The sequence below is a fragment of the Neolamprologus multifasciatus genome, chromosome 22, assembly GCF_963576455.1.
Source record: "Neolamprologus multifasciatus chromosome 22, fNeoMul1.2, whole genome shotgun sequence".
In the NCBI taxonomy this organism is placed as follows: Eukaryota; Metazoa; Chordata; class Actinopteri; order Cichliformes; family Cichlidae; genus Neolamprologus; species Neolamprologus multifasciatus.
Window position 1 is genome coordinate 21,317,058 of NC_140459.1, and position 27,660 is coordinate 21,344,717.

General features: G+C 43.1%; 1 protein-coding gene across 1 annotated transcript; it reads right to left on the reverse strand.

Moving 5' to 3' along the window:
* LOC146493470 (inactive phospholipase C-like protein 2) lies at nucleotides 1–27,660 on the reverse strand. The gene is made up of 13 exons (XM_085148035.1): nucleotides 27,101–27,660; nucleotides 18,606–18,707; nucleotides 18,267–18,416; nucleotides 17,903–18,063; nucleotides 16,436–16,904; nucleotides 15,130–16,338; nucleotides 14,457–14,706; nucleotides 14,078–14,364; nucleotides 10,913–11,116; nucleotides 7,907–7,982; nucleotides 1,449–1,558; nucleotides 622–1,266; nucleotides 1–575 (listed from the first exon to the last, which is right to left on the reverse strand). Exons 1-12 carry the CDS (start codon nucleotides 27,344–27,346, stop codon nucleotides 1,084–1,086), a joined length of 3,447 nt encoding a protein of 1,148 aa, XP_085004161.1. The 5' UTR covers nucleotides 27,347–27,660; the 3' UTR covers nucleotides 1–575; nucleotides 622–1,083.

The window sequence follows — 27,660 nt, forward strand, 5'->3', positions numbered from 1 at the left end:
AGTCATTTAAAAACTAGTTTATTTTCATCCTGGCTGCTGAGGAAGGTAATCGTGAACTGACCTTTTACAGAACTGCTCGAGCCTCATTTATCCACACCAATAATATGTATCTGGAATGTTTTCATTCAGGATCAATAACTTATGTAAAATATTCTTTGCAGTAAAAGGATAGAATTACTTAATAAAATACTGTACAGCGTTTTAAAACACAAACATAACAGTATTAGTTCCCTCTAACCACATATTTACACTTCTGGAATTGATCGTTTTGGTAGGTAACACCAGGTTCATTAGCACAAGCCTTTTTTTTAATGTAAATACAAAAATATAGAATACTGTATGTAAGACCGTAGTAAGATGGCAAAGTGGTGGATTTTTAGTAAGACAAAGGACCTCAAGTTAATTGAATCAAAGTTGAGTGAAGAGCAGCGACTGGGGACCAAAAGACAGGTAATCAAAATCTAGAGAGACATAAAGAGACTGCGTTGGTCCACAAGTAACGACAGAAGACCTCAAACATCCACACATTCTTTGACAAACTGTTTCTTTTAACTCACACGCAAGCTGTCTTAATTCTTTGACAAACTGTTTCTTTTAACTCACACGCAAGCTGTCTTACACACCAATCTGAATTTAATCACTGTGGAGTAAAAGTCACCATTTTTTCAAAAAGGTTTTTTGTCTTCTGGTTTCAATCATCCCCTGACCTCAGAAAACATTGCACATAACAAGTGAACATTAAACATTTGGCTTATTTACAGTTTAATACAGTACAAACCGCTCAACCTTGGCTTCAGTAACTACATTCATCTCGGCAGCTTCGCCTTTCATTAGTCTTCCCTTGGCTGTGCGCCGCCTTCTCTGGCTCGAGGGTTCAGTAACAGGTGAGCTTACAGTGGCTGCGTTTTGAAGACTTGCATTCATCAGTTCTCCTGTTACTCTCTGTAATGCCTACAAAACACTTTGATAGCTTGCCCACTCTGGGAGACTAAGACAGTGTAACACACGCGCACACACAGACACACACACAAAAGTGAAAAGAGTTTTTCACAGCAGCTAGGTGCCCTCTTTTTTTTCTACTTGCTATGCCGACTGTCCTCTAGTACTCATTGCAAGTTTTTCATTGGGGCCTCTGCGTGTTTGGGAGCTTGCCCGTCTTAATCCGGCTCTCTCCTTGGTGAGGTTTCCAGCCAGAGCAGCATCATGGACCTGCTTCATGTTCTCCAGGACTTCAGCCTTAGCGTGTTTCAGCAGGTCAGCCTGGCCCTGGGTGTCAGGAAAGATGGGGAACACAAAAATCAGGAGGCAGGGGTTACAAAGAACGAGGGTGAGGACAGGGAGGTTGAAAGAACAAAGTATGAGCAACCAGCCAGAGGCTGAAACATGTTCTGATACTCTGCCCCGATTGGCTGTTGGGCTTTTTCAGCATGCATGAGTGTATAACTGACCTTAAGGATGGTGATGTTCCAGCTGAAACACTCAACTGCTCGGCTGACCTTGGAACCTTTCAGCCCCTCTTTCGTACCCAGGCTTTGCAATTTTTCGTGAAACTCCATGGCTAGAATGAAAAAGCAGATCAGACTTACAGTTCCAATCTCGTACATTTAAATTAAAATTAAAAAGTATATCATCCTTTACAGGAACATGGTGCACTTTTCTCCAAGGCAATCAACATGGCTAACAGGCCATACTAACATGACAACACCTGCTAAACATCTGCACAGTGCCACTGTTGTGAGCATGTTAACATTTACACAATTATCACTGACGCAGTAGCCTTCAGGTCTCCTACTTCCACACAGAGCTGTGTCCAATATGAGAACATTTCATCTGACCTTACTCTGACTTTCTAAGAATTTCATACATAATTTAGCTTACAAACAGAGACAAGCTCTTTTTTTCCCACATCATTGCTCCCCCCCCCCCCCCAAAAAAAAAAAAAAAAAAACCTGCTTCACAATCTGACTAAGATAGAAGAAAAAACTGGAATTACACGATTACTACGATTGAATGTTGTAGTGACCTTTTATATTAGATGCCAGCTCTATCCTTTCAAACATCCATCCGTTCATTTTCTTAAACCTTCGTTATTATTCATTTGGGGGTTATTGAGGGGCTGAAGTCTATCCCAGCTGGGCCAATATTGGTCATGGCAGATAGTTGCCCCTCCCTGAGCCTGGTCCTGCTGGAGGTTTCTTCCTGTTAAAAGGGAGTTTTTTCTTCCTATTTTCACCAAGTGCTTGGTCACAATGGGTTGTCTGGCTGTTGGGGTTTTCCCTGTATTACTGGAGGGTTTTTACTAGGGCTGGGTATCGTCACTCATTTCTAGAATGTTTCACAAGGTCCCGAATCAATTCAATCCACGATTCGATTCAATTTGATTCCATTTGAATTGGGGAAATTTTGCCTCAGACAGTCAGAAATATAATAATTCAGGTCATGCATCAGTACATTTCTATATTTTTATATCTATAAAAAGAAATCTGACACTTGCGAGACTTTATCAAAGGTGTGAGCATCACAGCAGATGCCTTTGTGTCAAAGTAGCTGAGGATAAAACACAGAAAAACATAAAAATATTCTGCAGTGGATCAAAAACGAAAGAAAACCATTAATGAACATATGAACATTACCTGATGCTACTGAAGTGAAGCAGAGCAAAGTTACAGAGGTTTGATTACAGACACAGCTGAGCATTTTGCAATTTTGCATAATTTTAAAAAGTTTACATTTGTTCAGTGTTGAATGGCAGAAATGAAGCTTTCTTTTCGGAAGTAAGTAAAAGAAAAAAAACAGCGGCAGACAGCGCTGTAAGAACGGTAGACTTGTGCATAACAAGCAAGCGAATAATGCAGAAAACAGATTTTTAGACGGGAAACTGTTCTTCAAGTACAGAGAGAGAGAGAGAGAGCTGTGCATGACGTTGGATTTTATCGTGGTGGCAGCAAAACAATCAGAGGGAATTCATGACGGTGTTTATGTGAAGCGTAGTTTGGATCTTCTTTTGCTGCTGGTTTACTCAATATTGTTTGGAGAGAGATAAAACCTGCAGCTTCAGAATCAGCGCAAAAAGGGCGTAAACACAAAGCGCGGACCCACCGAAACATCAGAATCAGCCAGCTGTCGGCTTTCAGCTCGTGTCCATGCCGTCAGGTGAGAAAGTCACATCTCACTGATTCTGTTTCGTCAGCGGCTCTGCGCTTTGTGTTTACGTCTTTGTGCAGAATCCGTGTTCCTGCTCTCATTTACCGTTTTAGCTGTTTGGTGGTTGTTGAAATTTTGGGAGGTTTAACCTGAGATTCTGGCGTTTTGGCCAAAATAAATTTATATTAAAAAAAATCGATTCAGGATTTTAATGAATCGATATTACATTATCCAAGCGAGAGTCGATTTTAATCAATAATCAAAACCCACCCCTAGTTTTTACCTCACAATATAAAAGCGCCTTGAGGCGACTGCTGCTGTGATTTGGTGTCATATGAATGTAGCTGAATTTTGGTTAAGATAATCTTCGGTCCACAGCTCGCACACGTTGCTGGCCGGGTTTTATCTTTCCAAAGTGATTGCTGCAGTCAGTTGCTTTGTGTGCTGCAAATTCAGAACTGTAAGTATGAGTCTAAACATCAAGCTTGCTTGAGTGCACCCTGCCTTTCTCTGATGGGTTTTTTCCCCCCTCAATCACTGACACTTGCAGCTACATTTTAACTTGTGCTGCATATTTAGCTTCTCACATCACCTTTGCTCGGCTGTCCCCACATTCAATGTTCATATCTGCCCAATGATCTTTGTGCTCTGGGTCAATCAGTGAGTTTCAATATTACATCTGCAAGCTTAAGCCCCAGAAGATTCTACGCTCACCTTTGGATTGCATTAAGGAGGTCTATTTGACCAACTCTGTTTCTGTTCAGTCAGTAAATACTGATAGCCATTTTTTATTATTCTCAAGCCTGAAGTCTTCTTCCAGGCTTCTCAAGCCTGGATTGATGATGTTTTTTTGTACTTTTTTAACAAACCAAATTCTAGAAGACACAGGTGGAGGATGTGTACCTGTGTAATCTTCAAACTTTTGGGGGAAATTAAGTCACATCATACACAACAGCCGATTACAAAATGAAACTGCCAGGCGTCTGAGAGACTGAGGGAGAAAGACGCAGAGAAATTAAGACAGCGTCACAGAAGTCAGGCCGGCAGCTAGTTAGCCTGTGTGCAATGAGTTGTGTTCCTGGCTTCCTCTGGCCGCTCCGGGCCACTGTCCCACTGTTACCATGGAAACCCGGAAGTGGGTTAACATGGGGCACACATCATTGTGAGCTATCAACAAGAACCCAGACGTTAGACATGCCAAAATGTGGACCACACACACACACACACACACACACACACACACACACACACACACACACACACACACACACACACACACACACACACGCGCAGAAGAGTGAACAGATTGGGTGCTAGTCTATTTCACCCATCCCTGACACATGACTCTTCCCGGTCAATAAACGTCTGCAAACATGGACACGCACCTGCACACACATACGCTGTCACTGCTCTACATTCACACACACCTACATAAGTTGCCTGAATAATAACCTTTACTGCGTGGTTGCTAGGCAACTCAAAGCCTACATGCCACTGTAGTGTGCGCGTGCGCCTGTGTGTCTATTTCCCTGTGAAATCAAGCGAAGTCGAGGGTGGGGAGGGGGGGTATTTTTCAAGCCAATATCGTTCAGTGTGTGCATACACAGGCAAACAACACTCCCAGATACAGGGTCTTGACCCAGAGATAAAATAGCCTTCAGGGCCAGCCAATCAGCATGTGACAGGTATTTGTCATCGTCACTTTATGTCCTCAGCCTGAACCGTGAAGCAACTGAGATGGAAATGATCCGACTTCCAGCAGAGCTCTCGTCAAGAAACCACCGGGCTGTGAGCATCTGATGAAGTGTAAAATCTATACTTCCAGATGTCACACAGAGGCCAGCACCCTGAGGGAAAAGCAGCTGATCATCTGGGGTTAATGACGGACAGGTTTTCCCAAAATTAGAAAAAAAGTGGGTATGACTCTGTACCCCTTGGTGGCGCTTTTCATCTGTGACCGACCTCTCCATACTGGAGGAACAAACTGTACTCCTCCAAATTTTATGCTCCCGCAATTAAGATAATTTTACTACCTAACAACCAATTTAAAGAGGCCCTCAAAGAAGGAAAAATGTTGCTGTTCTCCAATAGTCTTTTTTTCCTGACCCGTTTATCCTGCCGTCACCCTCTCAGAAGACATAAGGAGTGAGAGAATAAGTCCAGGACGAATGATCCTGTCCAGTTTGAAGACGGAAAGGAGAAACACGAGAAGAGCAGGTGATAAGACGCGCAAAGCTAGGACTACTGTGTGCAGGCTTCCCTATGAGCCAATCAAATTTTCTTCTGGATTATGCTGTTGTCTTGAGAACTTATTATTTAACACAAAGAAACATCAATGCAGGGAAAGGAGAAAAAAAAAGTGCCTTTTAAAATCTTAAACTGGGATCAGGATGCGATGAGAGGAAGGTTATTTCTCAGAAGCAGAAGTTTTATTGACGATTACTGAGATGGGATGGAAAACAAAAAGATAAAAACAATCCATGTCTGGGCTTTACACAAGCATCTGCTTAGAATGAACCTTTTTCTGTCCTTTGTTTAGATTTTTCATTTAGTTTTTAATCCCATTCATTTGAGCAAGCAAGCCTTACAGATTCATTTTACTGCTGGATTTGGGGCGATCGTGGCTCAAGAGTTGGCAGTTCGTCTCGTAATCGGAAGGTTGCCGGTTCGAGCCCTGGCTCGGACAGTCTCGGTCGTTGTGTCCTTGGGCAAGACACTTCACCCGTTGCCTACTGGTGGTGGTCAGAGGGCCCGGTGGCGCCAGTGTCCAGCAGCCTCGCCTCTGTCACTGCGCCCAGGGCAGCTGTGGCTACAATGTAGCTTGCCATCACCAGTGTGTGTGAATGGGTGGATGACTGAATGTGTAAAGCGCTTTGGGGTCCTTAGGGACTAGTAAAGAGCTATACAAATACAGGTCATTTACCATTTACACACATCCGAGAGACCAACTAGAATTATATGTGAGGTGTTCACAGCAGCAAAAATTATTCCCAGTGAAAATTGACAGTGCATTTGAATCAGAGTGATGAAGCATCATCTCTGACAGATGTGAAAATTAACACCCACAAGAATCTTGCTTTCGCTTTTTCTTTGAGGTTTAACTTCTCACCTTGCTGCCTGTGCACTTCAGGGTGTGACAGAAGTGAAACTAGTGTAGCTTGTGAGCAGGAACAGCAGCAAAGCAACAGCTTTTGAGGCTGGTGTTATAATAGTTTCACACTTAACAAAATGTAAGTTACAAAGCATCTAAATAAATATACATGTATACCACTAGTGACCACTGAGAATTCCCCTCCCCAGCACACCCATATACTGGAGTGGATTTCCTTTCTTCTCCCTTGGTGTTCTTGTCTTCCTCCCAGCATTCCTTCTAGCCATCCATCTCTCCCATTCATCTTCCCACGGCTTTTGTAATGGCTGATGTAACTTCCAGCCAAGTATCTCTGTCACCAATCGTCCCGTGCCCCCCCCCCCGACTGGTTTATGCCTTCTCGCTGCCAACTCCCTCTTCCCAGGCTTAGAGGTGGACCTCTGCCTTTGGGATCACTTGATCACCAGATTTCCTTTGTACACAGGAAAAGCTTTGCTCACAAGATCAGGCCTAAGGCTCTGCAGCAGCTCTTTATCAGATGAGTGCAGAAAACACACACTTTAGGGATCTCTCGGCACAGAGTGGCCATCGCTGTACTCGTAACTGCGAAAAAACAGATGAATATGTCAAATGCAGTTTGATCGCAGAGTCGAGCAGCGGCCCCGAAAACAGAAAAATAAAGTCCAGTGGAGGATGTGATGAGTTGTCTGGGAGCAGAGTGGAGGAGTCTGCAAAGTTGTAAACAACATTCATCTCAGTCAGATACTTTGTCTCTCCACTGGAGTGGCCCCAGCTGAACCATCATCTTTCTCTCCGAATATCATTTGACTTGGAGTTTAACTGGAGTTCTCCCTTGTGTGGGTTTTTTTTTCTATTCATATTTTGCTCAAGGGTGGCATTGGAAAAGCCAACAATTTTTTGCATCATTTCAAACTGCAACATTCTTACAAAGCTCATGGACGCTTTAATATTTAATGTGTACCAAGAGTTCTTTAGAAGGGAAAACAAAAGTGAGACATTTGTAAGCGCAGCTTGTGAAATTCACCGCCTTCAGATTCATACATATATACTGTGAATGTTTATCACTTTGTTTTTCCTTTGCACCAAACCGGTTAACAGGTCTAAATGTCAGTCAAGCTGTTTCCTGGGTGACAGCCAGACACTAAAACAGGGTGATGAACGTGATGTGCATAATGTGTTGTGTGCAGCAATGTGTTTGAGGGGGTTGTTTATGGCCTCTATGACAACAGTCCGGCTAACTAAAGTCAGATGACCCAAGGGATACTGCTGAAGTAAACAAACCTCTGCCAAAGATCACAGAAATGATACCGGCAGGTCAGATTTCATGCCCTTCACTTAACAGACAGATGGGTGATGGATGATGGGAGTTGCACCAATTTAAAATCTCCTCCAGCCAAAATATACACAGACAAACTGAGCCAGTATAAAGCCTCATCTAACCTTGTCTAACAGCGGTGATAAGACAGATAAAATATAGTGGGAGAGGAAAGGAAGGGAGCTGACAGTAATCAACCACTGCAGCCATCTATATAGCACTGCTAAAGAGGCTGTGTGGGAGTATGCTAGAAATATGGAGATAGATTGGTTTATACTCATTACACGCACTCTAGATAGGAGAATCTCATTTAAAACGCACACACGCCTACAAACCTGTTGTCTGTATATGCAGGATTTTGTCGTGGATTCCATCTGAGAGCTCCATCACTGCTCTGCTCGCCTGGACCATCTGCAGACAGGGAAGCATCAACATGATTCACATTAAAGAGCATGAAGGAGAAGAAATCACAGCGTTTAACTTTGAAGAAATGTGTCTAATCTGCTGAAGAGGAATATAGTGCACAGCACTGTGCAAAAGTGTTGAGCCACCGCTCAGATCATTATATTTTGCTTTCAAGTCCTCTTGAACAATAGTTCTCCAGATTTTCTTGGATTTTGGCTGCCTGTTCGTTTGTTAATTAATCTACTTAATCTACTGACCAAGAATTATTGCATTAAGCATCTAACTCAAGGGATGAACCTTGTATCTTTGCAACAACAAGATGATTCCCAAAAAGTGATTAGCCAAAAACTTTTCTCTGAGCATGCTCTGCAGTGTGTCCTTAAAAACTGTTAAGAGACTTGGAGACATTGAGGGCAAACAATGAACTGGCTTAAAGAAATATGAAAAAAAAAAAATCCAGCCCATCTGCTGTTCTCTGAAAGGATGGCTGTTAATAAGCCATTTTTACAGAAGGGAAACAGGGAGAAAAGGCTGAGGTATGCCAAAACACAGCGGAGGCTCAGTCATGGTTTGGGTCTGCATTTCAATAAGTGGTGTTAGACATCTTGTCAAAACTGATGGAGTTATAAACACAGAAAAGTATTGCTCCAACATGCAATACAATCTGGAAAGAGTTTGATTGTCATTCTGAAAAAGGAAATCGTTGCCAATCATCCCAAACACACTGCCAATACAACAAAGGCATACCTGGATTAAAAAAAACAAAAACAAAAAAACAAAAACAAACAAAAACACATAATGGAGGACTATCGGTCAAGGATTAGCCTCCCCAGACCTCAACATTATTGAATCAGTGTGGGATCATCTTGACAGAGAACAAAACAAGAAGGCAGCCAAAATCCACATAAGAGCTTTGAATGTGTCAAGAAACCTGGAGAACTATTCCTGAAGATTACTTAAAGTAATGACAGGAAAACTTACCTAAGAGAGGTCAGACTGTGTTAAAGAATACAGGTGGACATAATATATTTTGACTTTCAAGCGCATTATAATCATGGCCAAATATATTTCTCATTTTCCCAGCAAAATTTAAAGAAATGAGGGCTGACTCAAAGCTTCGGCACAGTACTGTCTGTACATACCACACTGTGCACTTCAACTTAAAGAATGTAGTAATAATAAATACAATAACAACAACAATAATAACGTGTTGTTCCCACATTTAACGGATGACTGGAAATTGACAGGTGCATGCAAATAAAGTCATCCCCAGACTAATATGGCAGCTCTTTGAACATGACCACACAAGACACACACACAAAGACAGATAAAACAAGTCGCTTCTTCCTGATCAACTCTCACAAACCCTTACAGGATCTGACCCTCACAATGTGCGGGGGGGGGGGGGGGGGGGGGGGGGGGGAATGCTATTCAACAAATACGGGATTAACCACACAACATTACTGTGACCAGATCTCGTTCAGCAGTACAAACAGACACAGAGACACACACACGCAGATTCATTCATTCAAACTTTGCTGTCTCTGTTGTTTACCGCTCTCGGCAGGCACCAGAATTGAGGTGTGGAATCCATTTATGTGAACAACATTCAAATCTATGCAAATAGTATTCAGCAACAGCGGGAGCTTTTTCAACTCTGATCTGCTCGGCTGGAAACAAGTGTGGCTAATCACACGCACGCACAGACACACACACACACACACACTTGCTTACATCCTAATTCACAAATAGACAGCCTGTGTCTGTGCAGTGGCTAGATGCATAGCATTGACAAGCTGTAGTTAAATTAAGGGGTTACAAATCATTCTGCTAAACATTAATCATGACTCAATAAGAAGAAACCCATTCATTTTTCTCCATGACAGCAAGTCTCTTTTTCTCATTCACACTTGCATAGCCTCATTTCATATACTCTCCCGATAGCGCTGCTAACTTTGCAATTCATACCGACTGTCCATCATCCTGCCCGAGAGATTCCCGGGAAACATCTAATATGAAACGGGAACAAGTGCACTTTGAGCAAATATCAATTTCAAGAAATAATGCTGCAGGCAGGCAGATGGTGGAAGGAGAAAGAAAAAAAACAGAGGCGTAGCATTCTTCACCACAGCAACACTTTAACACTGCAACACAGGCAAAGCAGTCCACTGAATGCTAGCCCACAGATGTACAAAACCCACTTATGCTGGACAGCCACATTCACAAAGAGACACCAGAGGGACCGAGAGAATGCATTAACTGCAAGAGATTAATCAGTGATAGAGGAAATATGGAAGGCATTGAAAGATGGCGGCAAAAACCAAAGGGAAAATGATTGAAAGTGTGATATAAAAGCGAGGATGGAAAGAAAGACTCATCCTTTCAGTTATGACACAGGAAAACCCACTCGAACACACTAACTCACCCTGCCTTATCGACTGAATGAAGAGTTAACTTGCAGACCAATTGACCCTGCTTGGTTTTTTTTCCCTCCTCTCATTGTGTTAGTTTCCACGGGGGAAGTTCTTCTTCAGTGACTGGATTTATTTTTAGACGCCGTTACATAAATTCAGTCAGTTAAACCACTTGGTGAATGAAACTCTGCAGTTCGTTTAGGATGGAAACACAAAGTAGATTTAGGTCAAGGTGAGGATGTCGCCAGCGTGTTTATGAGACTTGAACAAATGGGGATGCTGCTCGCTACATAACAATGAAAAGCTCATGTCGGGTTTCAGAAACTATTGGCTAAAAAGGAAGCTTTTGTTTGGGAGGGGAGCTTTCATTGTCAAGCCAAGCGGTCGGGGGATGACTGATACGTTGCCTTTGTTTGGTCTTTCCTTCCTTTTGATGAATTTCAGATTTATGAGTCACATAGAGCCCTTTATCTGGTGAGAAAACATACAGAATATTAACTGTCAGGTCTCTTCCTTTCTCACCATCTCATAAGTAGAGACAACCCGGCGGAGGACATCAGGCAAAGACCCCTGGGGCTCCAGGGTGGGGTACTGGTCCCGCAGGTCAAACAGTAGTAAAGGCATCCCCTCTGGTTCTGAAACTCTAGAGCTCAGAGCCAGTATGCACTGCATGAGGTTAGCCACAGCCGACACCCCACACAGCTCCCTGAACACTGCTACTGAGTTCTGTTTAAAAGAAAGAAAGAAAAAAGCAGGAAGGACACATTTAATCAGTAGATAAATATGAATACATGATCTTCTATTCATTTTCATAATTGACTATGTGCACGTTAGCATATGCTACTTCCGGTGCGGAAACTCCTGTGGGGAGCTTTGTTTCCGGTGTCCTATTCGCGCCCTGTTTACGGTCCAAAACAAGTTAAGCAAATGAATGAATCAAGCGGCGATTTACATTTCTATAGAAGTCTTGGGCATTTACCCAATATATCTTTAAATGATGTTCATCGACTTGTCGATATTTTTTCCCCCGCGCCTCAGAGCAAAAGAGAAAAGGGATTCAAATGTTATATTTCTCAGTATCTGTAAACAGCTGTCCCTCGTTATCGCAGGTGTTATGTTCTAAAAATAACCCGCGATAGGTGAAATCAAGTAGCCAATTTTATTTTTTGACGGTGCAAAACGTTTCGTGGACATACAGTACTGAGAGACGTTACGGAGGAGATCGTCTGCAGCGATCAGGACGCAGGACACAATGTGATGTAAAAAAAAAAAAAAGCATGCGAACTTGCACTAAAATATCTGCGAAACAGCGAGGTGAAAGGTGAACCGTGTTATAGTGAGGGACCGCTGTAATTTTGAAGGTAAGTCACAACATACCCTTCGTAAATACTAATGTATAGAAACCCTTACCAGCAATCATTCATTTTTTGTGTGGCTTTTTTCACGGTTTGTTAACATGCTGTGTAGGTGTGTACTTGACGAGCTGATCTGACATAACGGGGAAACATCTGGTTTGACTATTCTTCACCTGTAGTTTGAATGCTGAACATTTGCCTGTTTAAATCATAAGACCAGTCACTATACAGAGATGTGCTTCTGAATGTGGACGATGTGTCTTCTGCATGCAGTCATGCAGTTCTGCTTGTGTTGAGTGATGTAAACAACTGATCGATCTAAACTCTTTAAACGTCAAAATTGATCATTAGATTTTTTATGACACAACAGTGGTGAGTGTTCCCACCTTCTGCTCTTTTTAACTTAACGCGATCTTTCCGTTTTCCAGTTTTGGACATGATTTTGGAGTATATCTTCGCAGTAGCGATTGACCGCAAAGTAAAGCTACCGGAAATGTACAACCCCACATCCGGTCTCAAACCAGGAAGTTAGCATTTTCTCGTGCACGGGGTCAATTGGATGGGAAAAAAAAAAAACTAGTGAAATCTCTCCTACACTCTGTGACACAAGTCTGCGATTTGATTTCGTTTCATTCTCTGTCACACACATGCACACCCTACACCCCAAATCCTGCAACAGAGCTATTTGTATTTTCTTTCGCCCCTTGATTGCTCTCCTGCTGCTGTGCTGTGGCAGTAGTTCAGAGTGAGATGGAAGCAATCACAAGATGTGGATGGCCAACAGTCTCATATAAACTGACAGAACATGTAATTACTGTTTGGCATAGGGTAACAAAAGGACCCACACACAGAACTGCCGCTTGGTTCATAAAGGTTAATTCGACCATTAATGAAAGACAATGAATATATTTATATCAATATACAGTGTCTTCTTCACTCACTGCTTTGTACTCTCTGTTTTGCATTTAATTATTAGTTATTATTCTCGGACTCTCTTCCACAGCGTGTCTTTTATCCCATCTTCGTTCATTCACCCCCAACCGATCATGGCAGATGCCTGCCTCTCTCCGAGCCTGGTTCTGCCAAGGGTTTCTTCCTGTTAACAGGAAGTTTTTCCTTCCTGCTATCACCAAGTGCTTGCTCATAGCGGCTTGTTTGTTGGGATTTTCTCTGGGATTTTTACCTTACAGTATAAAGCGCCTTAAGGCAACTGTTATTGTTGTTACTTGGCACTATGAAAAATAAATAAATGGAATAAAAATGAAATATGGATCAACTTCTATCTATTAATCTTTAACTGTAATTTAATTTCCTCATGAAAAATACATCAATTTAGTCCTAAGGAATTCCTATGGTTAAAATGCAGAAATTTGCAGGTAAAATAAACAAGATTACAAATCGGCAGAAAAAAAAAAAAGAAGCCAACTTTACTTTGTATAGTCAGTTTCCTCCACCACAGCTGGGAGATGCATTTCTCAACAACAACAGTGCGTAAGATCTTACCACTAGATGTCAACTGATTTCTGTTTTCTTACCCCTCTCAATTCATGTGCCTAATCCTAGCTATGGTGGCTGCTTTAGGACAAATAACTCTGGACACCGTTCACCTGTAGTGAGTGTAGGCTGTCAGTTTGCAATAACAATAACAGCGATATTCAGGTGAGTTGTTGAGGATATCAAAAACTTTTCTCCACCCTTAGACTCTGATAGCTGCTGCCTCTGCAAGCTGCAATGGCTCTTAAGTTGATGGACTTGGACACTTAGCGAATAAACACTCATATGACTGACTCATATGTACTCAAACTGTTTATTAGAGAGAGCCTAACAATGGCTGGCATAATGTTAGATTATAACCAGCTGTTGTTTAGCTGGCTAATCCAGAGATGAGAGGGCTGCATGTCTAATCTGCTGACAGTAAGTAATCGTGACAATATCGGGAATCAATTAGCATGTTTAGGTACGTTTTCATGTGCTAGAGGCCTGACTAGGAGGAGGAAGGAGTGAGGAATGAGGAGGAAGAGGATGACATTTTATTAAGATTCTGATCAATCGGTTTTTCCTGTGTTTTCAGTTCTATGTTGAAAGACGACCCCTTCTCAATTTGTTGGAAGATGTAATTACACCAAGTAATGTATATTTACTATATATGCATGTTCTCGTTTTGTAGAATGACACGTTTTACTTTATTCTTGTTTTCTTCCTCAGCAAGTGTGAACAGATATCGTTTTACATTTCTAGTTCCAAATACCATGAAAATGGCCTAAAAAACACTAAAGCTGATCCCAAACTAAATGGTGACATTGTGCTGGCTGTGTCCAATAGTTTTCCTCACCTGCATGTTTCCCCTCAGATCGGTGGCTTCTCTCAGCAGAGGAGCAGCCATTTTGAAAACTTCATCCACTGCTCGAATTCCCAAGTCCCTCAGAGCTGTATAGTCCCTCCCCTTTCGGGCCTTGCGTACTGACAGACCCCTTTTGTGAGGTTTTCCTCCACCTCTGCGATTGGTAAGGGCCACGTGCACGAACAGCTTGGCGTGTGGGAGTTCCTCTCCTGTCAGAGACTGCAGGGGTACATGTCGGTAACCAGGCTGGAGGCACTCCAGAGGTATGGTATACTGACCTGTTGTGGTGGAGAAATCACATACGCATTGATTTCATGGTTGCTACACAGGACCTGTGGAGCTCATAAGTATAAAACTTGTGCGTACTGACCTATGAATTCATCCCCAATAAAGTCATCATCCAGCACCACAAAGCGAACCATAGCAAGCTCAGGCAGGTTGATCTGGAACTCAAAGCTCTCATCGAAGATTGGGTTGTCTCCATTCTGGCTCACAGTCCTAGTGCGGCGCTCTGTGCAGTCAGCTGGGATGCCATGGATCTCCACATATACATATGGGTCCACCACGTCCCCTTTAGCCCCAGAACCTTTGGGCTTTGGCAGATTCTGGCCGCTAATGACCTGCAAGCGAAAGGTAGATCATTTCATTAATACAACTTTGATCTTTGTCGTTTTGGCCATTGAAGTATGAAATTATTAAGAAAATGAAATGACTGAACTGTTTCAGTCATTATAAACTTCTTGTTTATAATAAACTAGTTAAGCTAGATTATATGACTTTGCTTGGAAGTAAAAGTAGAAGCATGCACTGTCCAACTTAATCCAAAGGTTCAGATGTTTAAATAAGCTTTGCTAGACTGGTGGCTTTTTTAATGCAATGTATGCCATTCTGTCATGTTATGGGGTTATATTGTTACCCAAAGGAATGAGGGCAAAACTTAAAAGGACAAAGTTCTAATAATAATACTTATTACTGCAATGTCAAACATTATAACAGAAATTTTAGAAAACTTAAACTGCAGTCTACACATTATTCTTGCACACCTTCACGTGGAGCAGCTGCGGAGACACACCAGGCACCGTGTCTCTGGTGTCAGCGCTGAAGTAAGACACCTCCTGCCGCATGATGGCCGGACGCAGAACGTAACCGCAGTTCCCATTCTGCCGGAACCAGGCTGTGTTTAGGTCCATCATCAGTCCTGCTGTCTGAAAATTCATTGACACTATCTGGCAACCGCACTTCCACAGGTCCTGGGGGTTCATGTTGCTCGAGTCAATACGCATAGGGTTCGGGTACACCCGTGACAAGAAGTGCTTGTTGTGGTTGACAAAGTCCCCGGGGTTCTCGCTAGCAAGACGCACTGCTAAAGACTCATGAAAAGAGCACACCTCCCAAGGTTTTTGGCTTTTGGACGAGGTTGGAAAGTCAATAAAGGTGACAGACTGGCAAAGATTTACTAAGTCCGAGAGCTCCTTCAACAGTTGGAAACGTTTGGGGGGAACGCTCGAAGGACTAGACGTGACAACGATTTTCTGCACAGTGTCCTTCTCACTTCCTCCAGGCGCTGCCCCTCCACTATTAACTGCCTTTATCTTCTGGCACATCTCTGCTCCTTCATCCTCCTCACTTACCTCTCCATCTTCCCCATCAGAACTCGGCACTAGCTTTTTACCCTTTAATAGTATTCGATGTCTTAGGGCATGCAGGGATGGGAGGTATGAAGCCTCTTCATCTGGAGGATCTGTGTACAGCCTCTCCCCTAAAATCCTCATGAGATGCTGCCACATCACTTTCTGCTGTCGAAGTGAACAGTGGTTTTCAACACACAGAATTAACGGGTACTCCGATGCTGCGAAGGCAAACCTTCCGATTGCTTCTAACACACAGTGTAGCAACAGCGGCGGGGAGAGGCTGTGGCCAGTACACACTAGCGGCTCCTCATCTGCACCATCCCAAACATCTAACTCCACGCACCGGCAGCCCATTTTGAGGGCACGAATATAGCCGGAGATATCCGAGGGGCCTCGAAACTGGTCTTCGATGAGGTAGGTGTTGTGGGACGAGTTGATATAATAGTGAGACAAAGGCTGAGTCATGTCCTGGCATATGATGCTATGCTCTTGGTCAAAGAGGTGGCACTCCGCCGAAGTGAGGTAGCTGGTGAAGCCGTCCAACGACAGGTATCCCTGCTCCCGCCCCTTCTCTGATGGCTCATGAGCCTGGATGAGTTTCAGGCTGGTTTCCTCACTCACCTACAGGGCAAGAAGAGTAAACAGACATTAGATAGACTAGGATTATATTTGTCCAAGTACTCCTGAATTTTCTGTGTGATTAAGCTAAGTTACCCACTTGAGCCATGCCCTGCTCAGCCTCAATGAACCTCGTCAGGTCTTTGGTGTCCAGGAACTCTTTGTTACTGGAGAACTGCACCAGGAGGAAATAGATCTCAGGACGTGTGCAAAAGTCGTGGAAGACCTCAACGAACTCCTGCTTGGTGACCCGCTCATTTCTTGCCGTTAGCTTTTTGTTTTCGCTGTAGTCTTCAAGTCCAGATCCGTTATCTATCGTAAGCTCGCACATCCTCTCTCTGAGTCTTTGAAGCTCCTTAAACCTGTGCTCCACTTTGCCACTGTTCACCCCGGGGTTCACGCCTTGTATTAGCTTTATAGCTAATTCCAAACGAATCCCTTCTGTCACGTCTCCCTGTGTGTCCTGGTTAGCAGCAGAGGAGAACAACTGCTCCAGCCAGCCAAGACGAAGACTGTTCTGACTGCTAGCAAGCATGTCGAGGGTATGTTTCCCATACTGCATCAGATACCTAAAGACAGAAAAATGTAGAAGCACTTAAAAAAAAGAAAAAAAGACTGAGCTATTGTAGGACACAATATTTTTGGTATGAATGATCAAATCTACAGCACAAACATTTCCATTTTAATTTATATTTCAGACATCTCGCACAGTGCTTGAAATATAAAATACAACTACTGTAGCAGTAAAATCAATTTAAAATCCGCCCATGTTTGACGGCACAAGCTTTCATGAAAAGAAAACTCAAAAGGACTACATAATAAAGGCAACCGAGCAAAATCCCACCGTTCATCTCAGTACAATCAATACCAGAAAAGAACAAGATAAAAGAAAAGTGACAAGACATGAAAGTGAACTGGCATGAAAGAAAAACACTTTATATCTGCTTAACCTTCCCTGCAAGACAAAAATCTCAGTTCAATCACACATTAAACCCTTCGTCACTTCTTGTTCACCGTAACGTCAGTCAGACCACCAGAGGATTGTTGGGCTTTATTAATAAAAGCAGCCCGACTAAAACATGGATGGAACACGGTGGCCGTCAACATGCACATTGTTTGCTGAGATGGCCAATATTACAGGGATGAGCTGTCTATTACCAAACGTTTGGCTTGCAATGAGTGTGAATTACAGGGCACATAGCTTTTGACCTATACTAGACTAGCTTTGCATGATTTAAAATCCAAAATAAGCCGTTTTTATCTTGTTAAACCTTCAATGTCTGAAACAAGCTCGCTTCTCATCTCTATATTGAGTGTAGGCATCTTTAATATGAACAAAGAATAAGGAGAAACGAGTTTGTTTGAACTAGTCCTTCAGACTAAACTGAGTAACTACAAAACAATAGGCTTAGGATGCTTTATGTAAATTTCACACACAGCTGGTTATTTATTTAGTCACATATTTGTGCTGTCATATGCTGCTTAAGAGGTGGAAAACACACAAGGATTAAAAGCTTAAGAATGAGTGTACAATGTAAAACTGCTCTTTCTTCTTTCTGTGTCTTACCTCAGGCCAATAACCCAAATGTTAGCCACCTCTGCAGAGTTGGCAACCAGGTCCAAGCTTTCATAAATGTCTCCATAGATGATGGAGAATGCACAGTCCTCTGAAATCTGGTCATAAACTCCACTGGTGCGGAAGGTCTCCGTGTTACGACCTGTCCGTACCTGGAGTTTGAGACACCCGAAGATGAGGAGAAAAAAAAGAAGAAGAAATTATGCCAGGTTTAATAAAATCAAATGAACTGTTATCCAGCGTATGGAAACCGTTACAAACTTGTACAGCTAATTCAAGACTTAAGAAGGCATTCGTGAAACAAATCCATGGTGGGCTGATTTAGAAAAGTCTTTCCCTTTTCTTGGACACCGACCTCACGTATAGAGGAGAGAGAGATCCGAGCTTTGTCTGACTCCTTCTTGGATGGCTCCCAGCATAGAGCCTGGAGGCCGGCATCAAGGAGATAGTATCGCTGATAAACACGGGAGTTGGGTCGGATTTTCTTCAGCTCGCTGCCCTCAACCTGGAAACCAGATATGGTTAATCACTCACTAACTTTCGGAGTAGAGCTCAGTCGACTTCAGCTATGTTGGAAAGTAAGACTTTGATCTACCCGAAACCCTTGATGCATGGATACTACCTTAGATATATTTCATGTACAGCTATGTAAAGCTTATATTTTATGTAAAGGCTCTCACGGTAGCTGACCCACCATCGAGTGGATGCAATCAGAAGCACTGCTGATCTTTTTCTCTGACAGACTGCTGCTGAAGGACACCGTCTTCTTCTTCTCCCGACCAGCACGTGATCCATCCTGAAAAGGAGGGGGAGAAGAAGGATGTGACAGATAAAGAGGAGGAGGAGGAGAAGAGGGTGTAATAATAATAAGAAAAATGACTCAGGCAGACAGCGATCCCTCTGAAGAGTACTCTTTGCTTAGTCATGACAACAGTTTTTCAGCGTTGAATGGATCACAAAGGATTAAAATACATATCAGCTTATATAACCAAACCTAAATGAGATTATTGGGTCTACCTCATAGAGCCACCTCCTCCCAATTTGTTATTGTTCTTCCTGATACCAGGCTAAAAGCCTTTGCTCGTTCTTGCCCTTCACCATTAATCACACCTGACTAGACGGAAGCAGCAGGCCCCAGCATTCTAATTCTGCCCCTCCACAATGACACAGGCCGACCCAATCGGTTTATCTGAGCACACCATCACAGCTCATCCATCTGATTTATTGACCAATCAGATATCGCCCCCGCAAAGAGCCTCATGCTTGCAGATAAGAGCATATATGTGGGCAAATATATTCAATAATGGATATACTAGTCCTGATTAAATGAAATCAGAGACTTAATTGACGCTCCAAAGAGGAGCAGGATAACTTAATTACAGCTGAATGGCCTGACTGAGAACACCCACAAACTCAACCTGCTGGTGACTCTCAGAAGCAAGGAGGCAAAATGTAATTGATGAGAAATAGAACATTGTAGGACTGCAATTACCCGTTAATTTTTAATTAGAGATTATTGTGCCAGTGACTGTTTCTTATTTTATTTAATCAATATTTTATGCCCTCAAAGTGGACCTACTATCCTTTGCCTTATTTATGTCTTATATATTATTATAATGATAAATGGACTGGAAGTTGTATAGATTTTTTTTCTACTGCAAGCCTCCTTCACCAGTTTATATGCACATTCACACAAGCACTTTTGTCTGTACCAGAGCATTTGTTCAAACACATATACGCCGATAGCTTCAGTACCTTGCCCACCATAGTGGGCATGTCAAAATACTGGAGTAGCCGAGGAAATCGATCCACCGTCTGCTTGGGTGGATGAACTGCTCTACCTCATGATCAGCAGCACTATGGTGGATAAACATGACCACAGTTCCAAATGGTGCGATCATCACATGTAGAAGTACTCCCTATAAGTAAAAAAAAAAGCTTCTTGATTTGGATGATGCCTCATGATCCACAATTAGAACTAATATCCTTAATATGGCACACAGCTCTGGCTGTTAGCACAGCAAACCTTCCGTTTGCAAGGGTCAGCCAATCATAAAGGTCATGTTAAAGGGAGGGGGTAAAATGGCTTGGTTTGGAAATTGGATGAACTGAGATGTACCTCCTCAGTTCATCCAGTTCATGTAGTAATGGTTACAAGGTTGGCTTTGCATGATTCACATTTCAAAGTGGAAACTGGAATTCTGCAAAATGACCAAAACGAAATAAAGAAATAAAATCAAATCAGTTAATTCATATCATTTTTAGCTGGTAACCAAGTAATTAACCAATTTAAGGTATGACGCTGCGGTGCACAAGAGCAATATCCCTGTCTGAAAGAGTGATACATTTGCGAGGGTTGTTTTGAAACAGTGAACAAATCAAAGCAGCACAGAGGAAGATCAAATCCAGCACCCTGTTGATCCATAGCTAACAAGCAAACAATCCTTAATTCATTTATTAATTTATTTATTTTTAAATACAAGCTTTTTAAATACAAGTCTAACAGATTGCTGCTTAGCAGCACAATGTTTTCGCATTCAGAGCAAATATATGTGAATATTGATCGGCGGCTGATGAATCCCTACTCATCTGCACAACTCTGGTTTCATTCAAATAAGACTTCATATGAACCTCGAGAGCACTTGTGTCTTTTATGAGGGGAGAGAGAGGCAGCACTTGATATGAAGGAAACCCAGTGGACATGAAAGGCAGAAAGAGATAAGAGAGAGAGAGGGCAAAAGGGGGGAGGGAGCTGTGTTTCATCTGAGGAATATGAATGAACACGTGATAAAGGGGGGTGGGCATAATTAACAGAGGACGAAGACGCTCCCCTCAGACGGAAAGAAGGGCACATAACCATCCCAAATCCTCACAGAATCAATCGCCTCATTAGGACAGGAAAGTGTTTCCAATCACAATAACTCTTATTTTTTGAGTCACTTTAATGAGGGAGTGCTCTAAAAATACCTCTGGTGCCTGCAGGGATGATACAGGGAGCGAGAGGGGGCGTGGAGGAGATGCCCTTCCAATATGAAAAATACAGAATGAAAAAGAAAAAATTAAAAACTCTGATTTCGTTTTCTCGTTAAAAATCCCACACCCCTGTGCACCGCTGCAGCAACACCTCTAAATTTAACTCAGTTAGAAAGACTCAGATGCATCAGCAGGGGGGAAATCTGAAAATCAAATCAAGATTCGGACTTGTTAAAATAATTCCTTTGGAAAAACTGGTATGGTCCCAGTGACCCAGAATGAGGCACGGCAAACAAAAATGGAGATGGATGCACCTTCGCACAGCAGTTTGGAGGACCACCCGATCATTCACGAATTTCTTATGATGGCCTCAATGTGCATCACTTCCTGTCTGTGGCATTACCAGTAAGGGTCTCTCTCTGTGGTTGGATCTGCACCCAATTGCAGTGCACATATTACCCATCATCATCATCTCTCTACTGACATTTGCACGTCACTTGACCACTAGCAAAACTCGAGATTACAACAAACTAAATCCTTGCCATGCTTTGCAAAAAGCTGTGATTGATCACCCCTGTTATCCTCTGACATAAATTACTGACAGAAAGAGACAAAGAGCTTAAACATCAAACCACCTAGCACTGACGTCAGGAGCTAAATAAATTATTTTGGCAAGATAAAACTGGAGGGCACATTTTAACCCCGCAAGTGGATAAACAACGGAATAAAAATGCAAATGCAAACACATCGATTTTTCTTACAAGAAAAATAAATAAATAAAAGAACATGCACGCTATTAAATCAGACTGGAACACCCAAGGACACGAAAAACAAACAAACAAAAAAAAAAAAAACAAGTTCTGCCTACTTCTATACTGTATGTCTCAGTCTGCTTTTTTTTCTCACACACAGAGATGAGCCTCTAAAACCACCAACTGCGCTTCAAAACAGGAAGCCTGTCAGCCCGTCACAGAGAGTTTCCTGTGGGCTCCACCAAGACTTGAGTAAAGTGACGATAGAGAGAGATAGAGCGGAAAAAAAAAATAACGTGTGAAACCCTTCTACTTGATATGGTTATTTTTAGCTTTAACAATGTGACCAACAAGTCATGAACATGACTATGAAGAAACTGATCTCTCATAATGTTGCAATACCAGCCATGCAGACTAACAGTCTTTGTTAATTGTTAAACTATTGACACGTTAACAGTCATTTGCAGTTCTCCTTCCACGCTGCACGAAAAGTAGAAAAAGGGTAGGGTTGCTCACATGGGCAAGATGCATGAAGTGAATATCTATTGTACCATATGGGCTTTAAAAGCATTGAAAGTGTTGGAGTTTCCTCCTGAAACCAAAAACAACTCTGATTTAAAAAAAAAAGTTTTTTAAAAAGGAGGCATGAGAACCAAAACTGCAAATTCACTGACATTTAATACCAAAGCACGCAGTGAAAAGATGCTAAAAACCCTTCTTCGTGGTTTTTATTTTTTAGATGACGGTTAGTTGGATAAAAGTTGTCTGCTACTATCAACAAACACTACTGATATGAAAAGGTTGAATATATAATAATCTAAAAGAAAAGTAAGTTGTTCTTTTTTTTTTAAAAAAAAAATGAGGCTTTGTCTGCAAGTTTTTAATTGTTCAAACTACACAAAAGATTACTGCAAATAGATTCGGATTATCGTGAGACTATGAGATTACTGATGTCCCTGTTAGGATTTCGACACTGACTGAACAGATGGAGAAATCCGGGATGGATGGATGGATACAGGGATAGATAGATGGATGGATGGAGAGTGAGAGAAATGGGAGGGACTGGGTGGCAGAGCACACTAGAGGCAGTTTTTAGGGAAGGACACAGAAAGTACGAGAGATGTTACAGCAAATTCTAGCTAACAGAGGAAAGAGGAAGCAGAAACCTCTGAAAAATAAGTGGAAAGAGAAATAGATAAAGATGTTCTCTAGCTTGATTGCTAAATATCTTCAGTGCACACGATCAGAGGATTTGCACTTGGTCTCCCGCAGGGTTCAGGACGCGGTGCAGCACGGTGTTTTCATTAGTCAGAAGAAGAAGAAAAAAAACGAGTGCACTGTGTCATGTATGAGCTTACGAGATGACATAGCTGGTACATCATACTAGCAGGATGAAGATGTAGGTCATCAAAGGAAGTTGCCTTTGATTTGTTAAATGAGACAGAAATAGAATGAAAGACGGCTGTTTAAGTGAGAGGAAAAGAATAGAGGAGTGAAAATTGGAAGGGGGTCCTGCCTCCGGACTGTTTGACAGTGGATTATGGACTCTTAATAGCATAGATTTGGAGCACCGTGCAACCAGGGGGGGCAAGGATGTGATTTAGAACCACATTAAAATGTGGTGAATAACAGCTGGTTTTCTAATGAAAGGTTTGTTTATATTTTTCATGTATATGGAGACGTTTTGTTGATTGGAAAAAAAAAAGAGAGACTGAACCGCTCTTGCCTTAACTGATGATTTAAACAGTTGCACATTGCTGCACTAATCAGGCCAATTCTTCATGCATTAAGGCAGGCTAATCGCACGCTGATCTCGTGTTCACATGCTCGGTATCTGTACATTGGGTGGGGTGATGGGTGTCGGGTGCACATGTGTGGCCGCAACAGAGCCCAGGACACTGGAGATAAATAGAGCAGATGAAGCAGCGTGTGGTCAGCTCTGTCTGAGGCTCCATGTATGGGAAAATGTGGCGAGCCTTCGCAGTAACTCAGCTGCTCGCTCTGACTATGAACGCCTGCCCTTGTGGCAAGAAGAGCAGCAGATGCTCTTTTACGCTTAGAACCTTTTGAAGTCCCATGTGCGCGCACACACACACACAAAGTGAAACAAGCAAAAGGTTGACTTGAAAAAGGTCACCTTGTCAGAGAGATAACCACAATTTCAGCTGACAAACGTCAGAGACGCATTTACTGAAGAAAGAGCGGGGCCGTTAATACCAAGAACAGGCTGCTGAGGACTAAGTTGGGCAACACCTGCAAGCGCATAGCCAAGTGAGTTTCTCACGTAACTCATCAGCACCTGTCGCTGCACTTATATGGGGTCCTTTTGCAACGAATTTAGAGTCCATGGGTGGACGGCTAAAGCTATGAGCTGTCAGCTATTAGGGAGACTGTCCTGCAGCTCCGTCACAGTCAGTAGGAAGCTTGATCCCCTCCTCGTGCTGTGCAGGGTCATGCTTATGCAGGCTGAAGCGGTACAAAGCTGACTAAAGATGTTGATGTGAACTGTGCTCGGGGGCTCACTCTCACTCCAGCTATCCTCCCCAGCTGTGTTCACCTCCAGCAAATGCTGCTCCCTCAGTTTGAAAAAACACGCAGTGACACGCACGTTCCAGGCACACACCCGAATCGCACTACTGAACGTGACCACAGTAGAAAATGCAAATAATGTGTACACACACACTCTATACACCAGCCAGCCACAACATTAAAAATCATTTTCAGGTGACATTTACAAAGCGATATGCTGCTGGGAAACCTTGGATCCTGGCAATAAAGCCAGATGTTACCGTGATACACACCACCCATCAAGACATTGGTGCAGATCAAGCAGAGTCCTCATGGTAATGATGCTCACTGATGGCAGCAGTCGCCGCCTACTACGAAGTGCCCATGTCATTAAACCAGCCTCCCAACTCCTCAAACCCACATGTACGAACATCCATACGTACAAACAGAAGCCACGGCATGCAGAAGCCACAATATCTGCTGCTAGAACATCCCCACTGGTCCTGTCTCCATGCACCCAAGAAGTCATCGATGCTTTGCCAACACATGGGGGTGGGGGGCTTCACAATATATCAGGTAGGTGGAACTAATTTATTGTCTTTATGAGAGCTACGCTACAAAAGCGATACCAACCTCCTACCTGACTGTTACAAATTACACCTGGAACCCGGGGAGCTGTTGCTTTTTGCTTTCAGTGTTTACACTAGGCCGAGACTACCATTATTCAGGCTTAATAGATATACAAGTACTGTCTGTCTTCTAATATAATGCTTGGCGAGAAAGTAAGAGTAATCCAAAATGTCAAATAACTCCTTTACTTACTCAGACAAGTTTAAGTGTTACAACACACTGCATAATTTATAAATGCAGAGGAAAAGCAGTTCATACAAAAAGAAAAAGGAAAAATCTTTGAAGATATACAGTTTGTACAGGACTGCAGTATCCACACATATGCCTTGTGTCATATTAAACAAACACTCTCACAAACATGCAGCAACACTTTCCGGGTGTTTTCTAAAGTTATGTTGGCATGAATAATGAGTGAAGTGGAAAGCAGATATCAGCTGTGCCAAGCTGTATTTTACTAGAAGGCAGGTCTGTGCAAGTGTGCGGTGTTTGAAACTCGGAGACTACCTGATGTTATCTACATCAAGATGAACTCAAAGCAGGCATAAACTCCTGATCATGAACATGAGAGCATGACAGGAAAAAAAGGGATTTGTAGGTGGAATAAAGCCCACACTGAGGAATTACAGTTGCCGAGACCTCCTGATACTGCAGCTGAAGCTAATGCGAACATACAAACGCAGGACATGAATCCCTGACTCCTGTTAAAACTGCTCTGGAATGTCATGCTTCCTGTTTATCTACCTACATACCACCCAGACTCCTGTTGTGAGCAATTCTGTGTTTTGCCATAGTCAAGCAAACAAGTGTTGTGTGGTGCTGTTGTGCTGACAGATGCACTCATAACCCCTCGCTTTTTTTTCTGCATCCCTCTGAACCCTATAAACGCGAGCGCCGAATCGTGATCGTTTTTTGCTTCGACACAAAGGAGGCATGTGATGCGTACAGCGAGCTTTCCCACGCTGTCCTTCATCACCATCCATTGTAGCAGTGGGTCAGAGGGATGTCCTGGAGCCATTAAACATCACACATCAAACATGGCGCTGTGTATCAGGTGCGGCCCTCGCCAGGAGGTATTTGGACAACATTTGCGACCCACAATGAAGCAAAGAGAATTTTTTTTAATGCTTTGTGTCAAGCTGGCCACAGCGTCCAGGGTAACAGAAGAAAGACAGGAGCCGGCCTGCGTGTGGGCGAGGAAGTGAGAAACATTTGCCTGTGTGTGTGTGCGTTGCAGTGAAAGTGACTTGTCATAACCAACTGTTCATGACTTAATAGCAATATTGCAAAACGAACTGTGTGAGGAAATTGGCCAACAGGCTGGCTTCCTGTCTTGCTGAGTTACAGCCAATGGTACTCGGACGATGGCATGTGCAAATAATCAAGTCCTTACAGGCAGCAGCTCTGGAGACAAGTAGCAACCGGAGATCAATACGAGACCTCCCACTTGTCTAGAGGGAGGCCTAAAACCATAAAAGGACAAACTCAGGGGATAAGTCATTAATTAGATGTTATTGATCTGGCAATATCTGAAACGCTGTTTCAGTGGGGTGGGGGTGGGTGTATGGGGGGGGTATGATTAAGTCTGGAGGCTTTCATTCAATAAATGTTTGCTCGCGTGGACACGCGGGTAAGCGTGGGCAGTGGTTAATTGAACATGGGGTGGGGGGTCTTGTAGTCCACTGTGAGCCACAGAGGATAGAGTGAATGTAATTTCCCATTTTAATCAAAGGCTGCAGCAGGTGGTTTCACCTATTAGCTCCTACTCTGGTCTTGCACTGACAGGATGCCTTTAGGTAACACTGCTTGAAGCTGTATGGCAAAGCAAGTTTTGGTTTGATGTCGTGGGCCCAAAGGGCAACACTTGTCCTCTAAATATGTGACACACACACACAACCATCTCCAGTGTGACAGGAACTAGCCTGATGTGCATCTTAATGCACAACATGCCTTCATCCAGCAGCACCGACACACGAGGTGAGATGAGGAGCCCGATTGTTGCCTATTTGGCACACACGGTCAGGAAGTTAACAGAATGTGTCACAATGCAGCGTAACAGTTTATTTCCAGATTACAACTTGATTTTATCGAGTAGTGTTGGCGAGATATTCTTTGGTGATATGTCGCCACATCTGCGCACGGCTCGGTGGAGCTTTTATTCTCACTTAAATCAACAACAACACAGTATCAGCATGGCGTTTCTGCACTGCTGGTCGTCTATATGAGACACGCTTTCGGTGTTTTCTGGAGTTGCAACAGTTTGCATCTCCCCCCTCCTCCTCCAATAAGGAAGATGAGCCGTTTTCTGCTGATGAAACTGGTGGCCTACCTTGATCAGACTGCTGCGTCGAGGGATTGGTTTAGCAGCTGAGTCTGGACCCGTGCTCTCCCACTTCGGAGACGCGCAGCTGGACTCGTTCTGGACCTTTTTGCCGGCGTTTGGCACGCTGCAGCTGCCGTTCGACACAGGGTCTCCTCGGTGCGTCTCCAGGTTCGTTCCGGTTCCCCCTGACGCAGCTTTACAGCCAGCAACCGGTGGACCGACGGCGCTCTTGTTTTCTCCAAATTCTGCCATGGTGTCACTTTCGGGGTTTTTTCCGTTTTCCTAGCTTTCATGAAAGCAGCCGAGCTTCCAACAGCGACAGCGATACACACTGACACAGCCGTGCCATCGTGTTACGTGAACGATCGGCGACCGTGCGCCTAAAGACAGCGGAAACTTCTCTCTCTCTCTCTGTTTCCCTCGTGCTCTCTTTCTTTTTCTCACAGCCGCCCGCGCGCTGAGGGGGGAGGCGACAGGAGGGACAGCAGTGACAGACACACCTTCAGACCTTCGCCGACTGCACCTCTCACATCTCGCCGACAGCTGGACGTGCGCTTGAGTTCAGG

Coding starts and splice junctions, on each gene's coding strand:
- LOC146493470 (XM_085148035.1), bottom strand. CDS start 27,346: ATGGCAGAATTTGGAGAAAACAAGAGCGCCGTCGGTCCACCGGTTGCT. Junction 18,417..18,605: donor CTGATTGCATCCACTCGATG/GTGGGTCAGCTA, acceptor TCTGGTTTCCAG/GTTGAGGGCAGCGAGCTGAA. Junction 16,339..16,435: donor CTGAGCAGGGCATGGCTCAA/GTGGGTAACTTA, acceptor CTTGCCCTGTAG/GTGAGTGAGGAAACCAGCCT.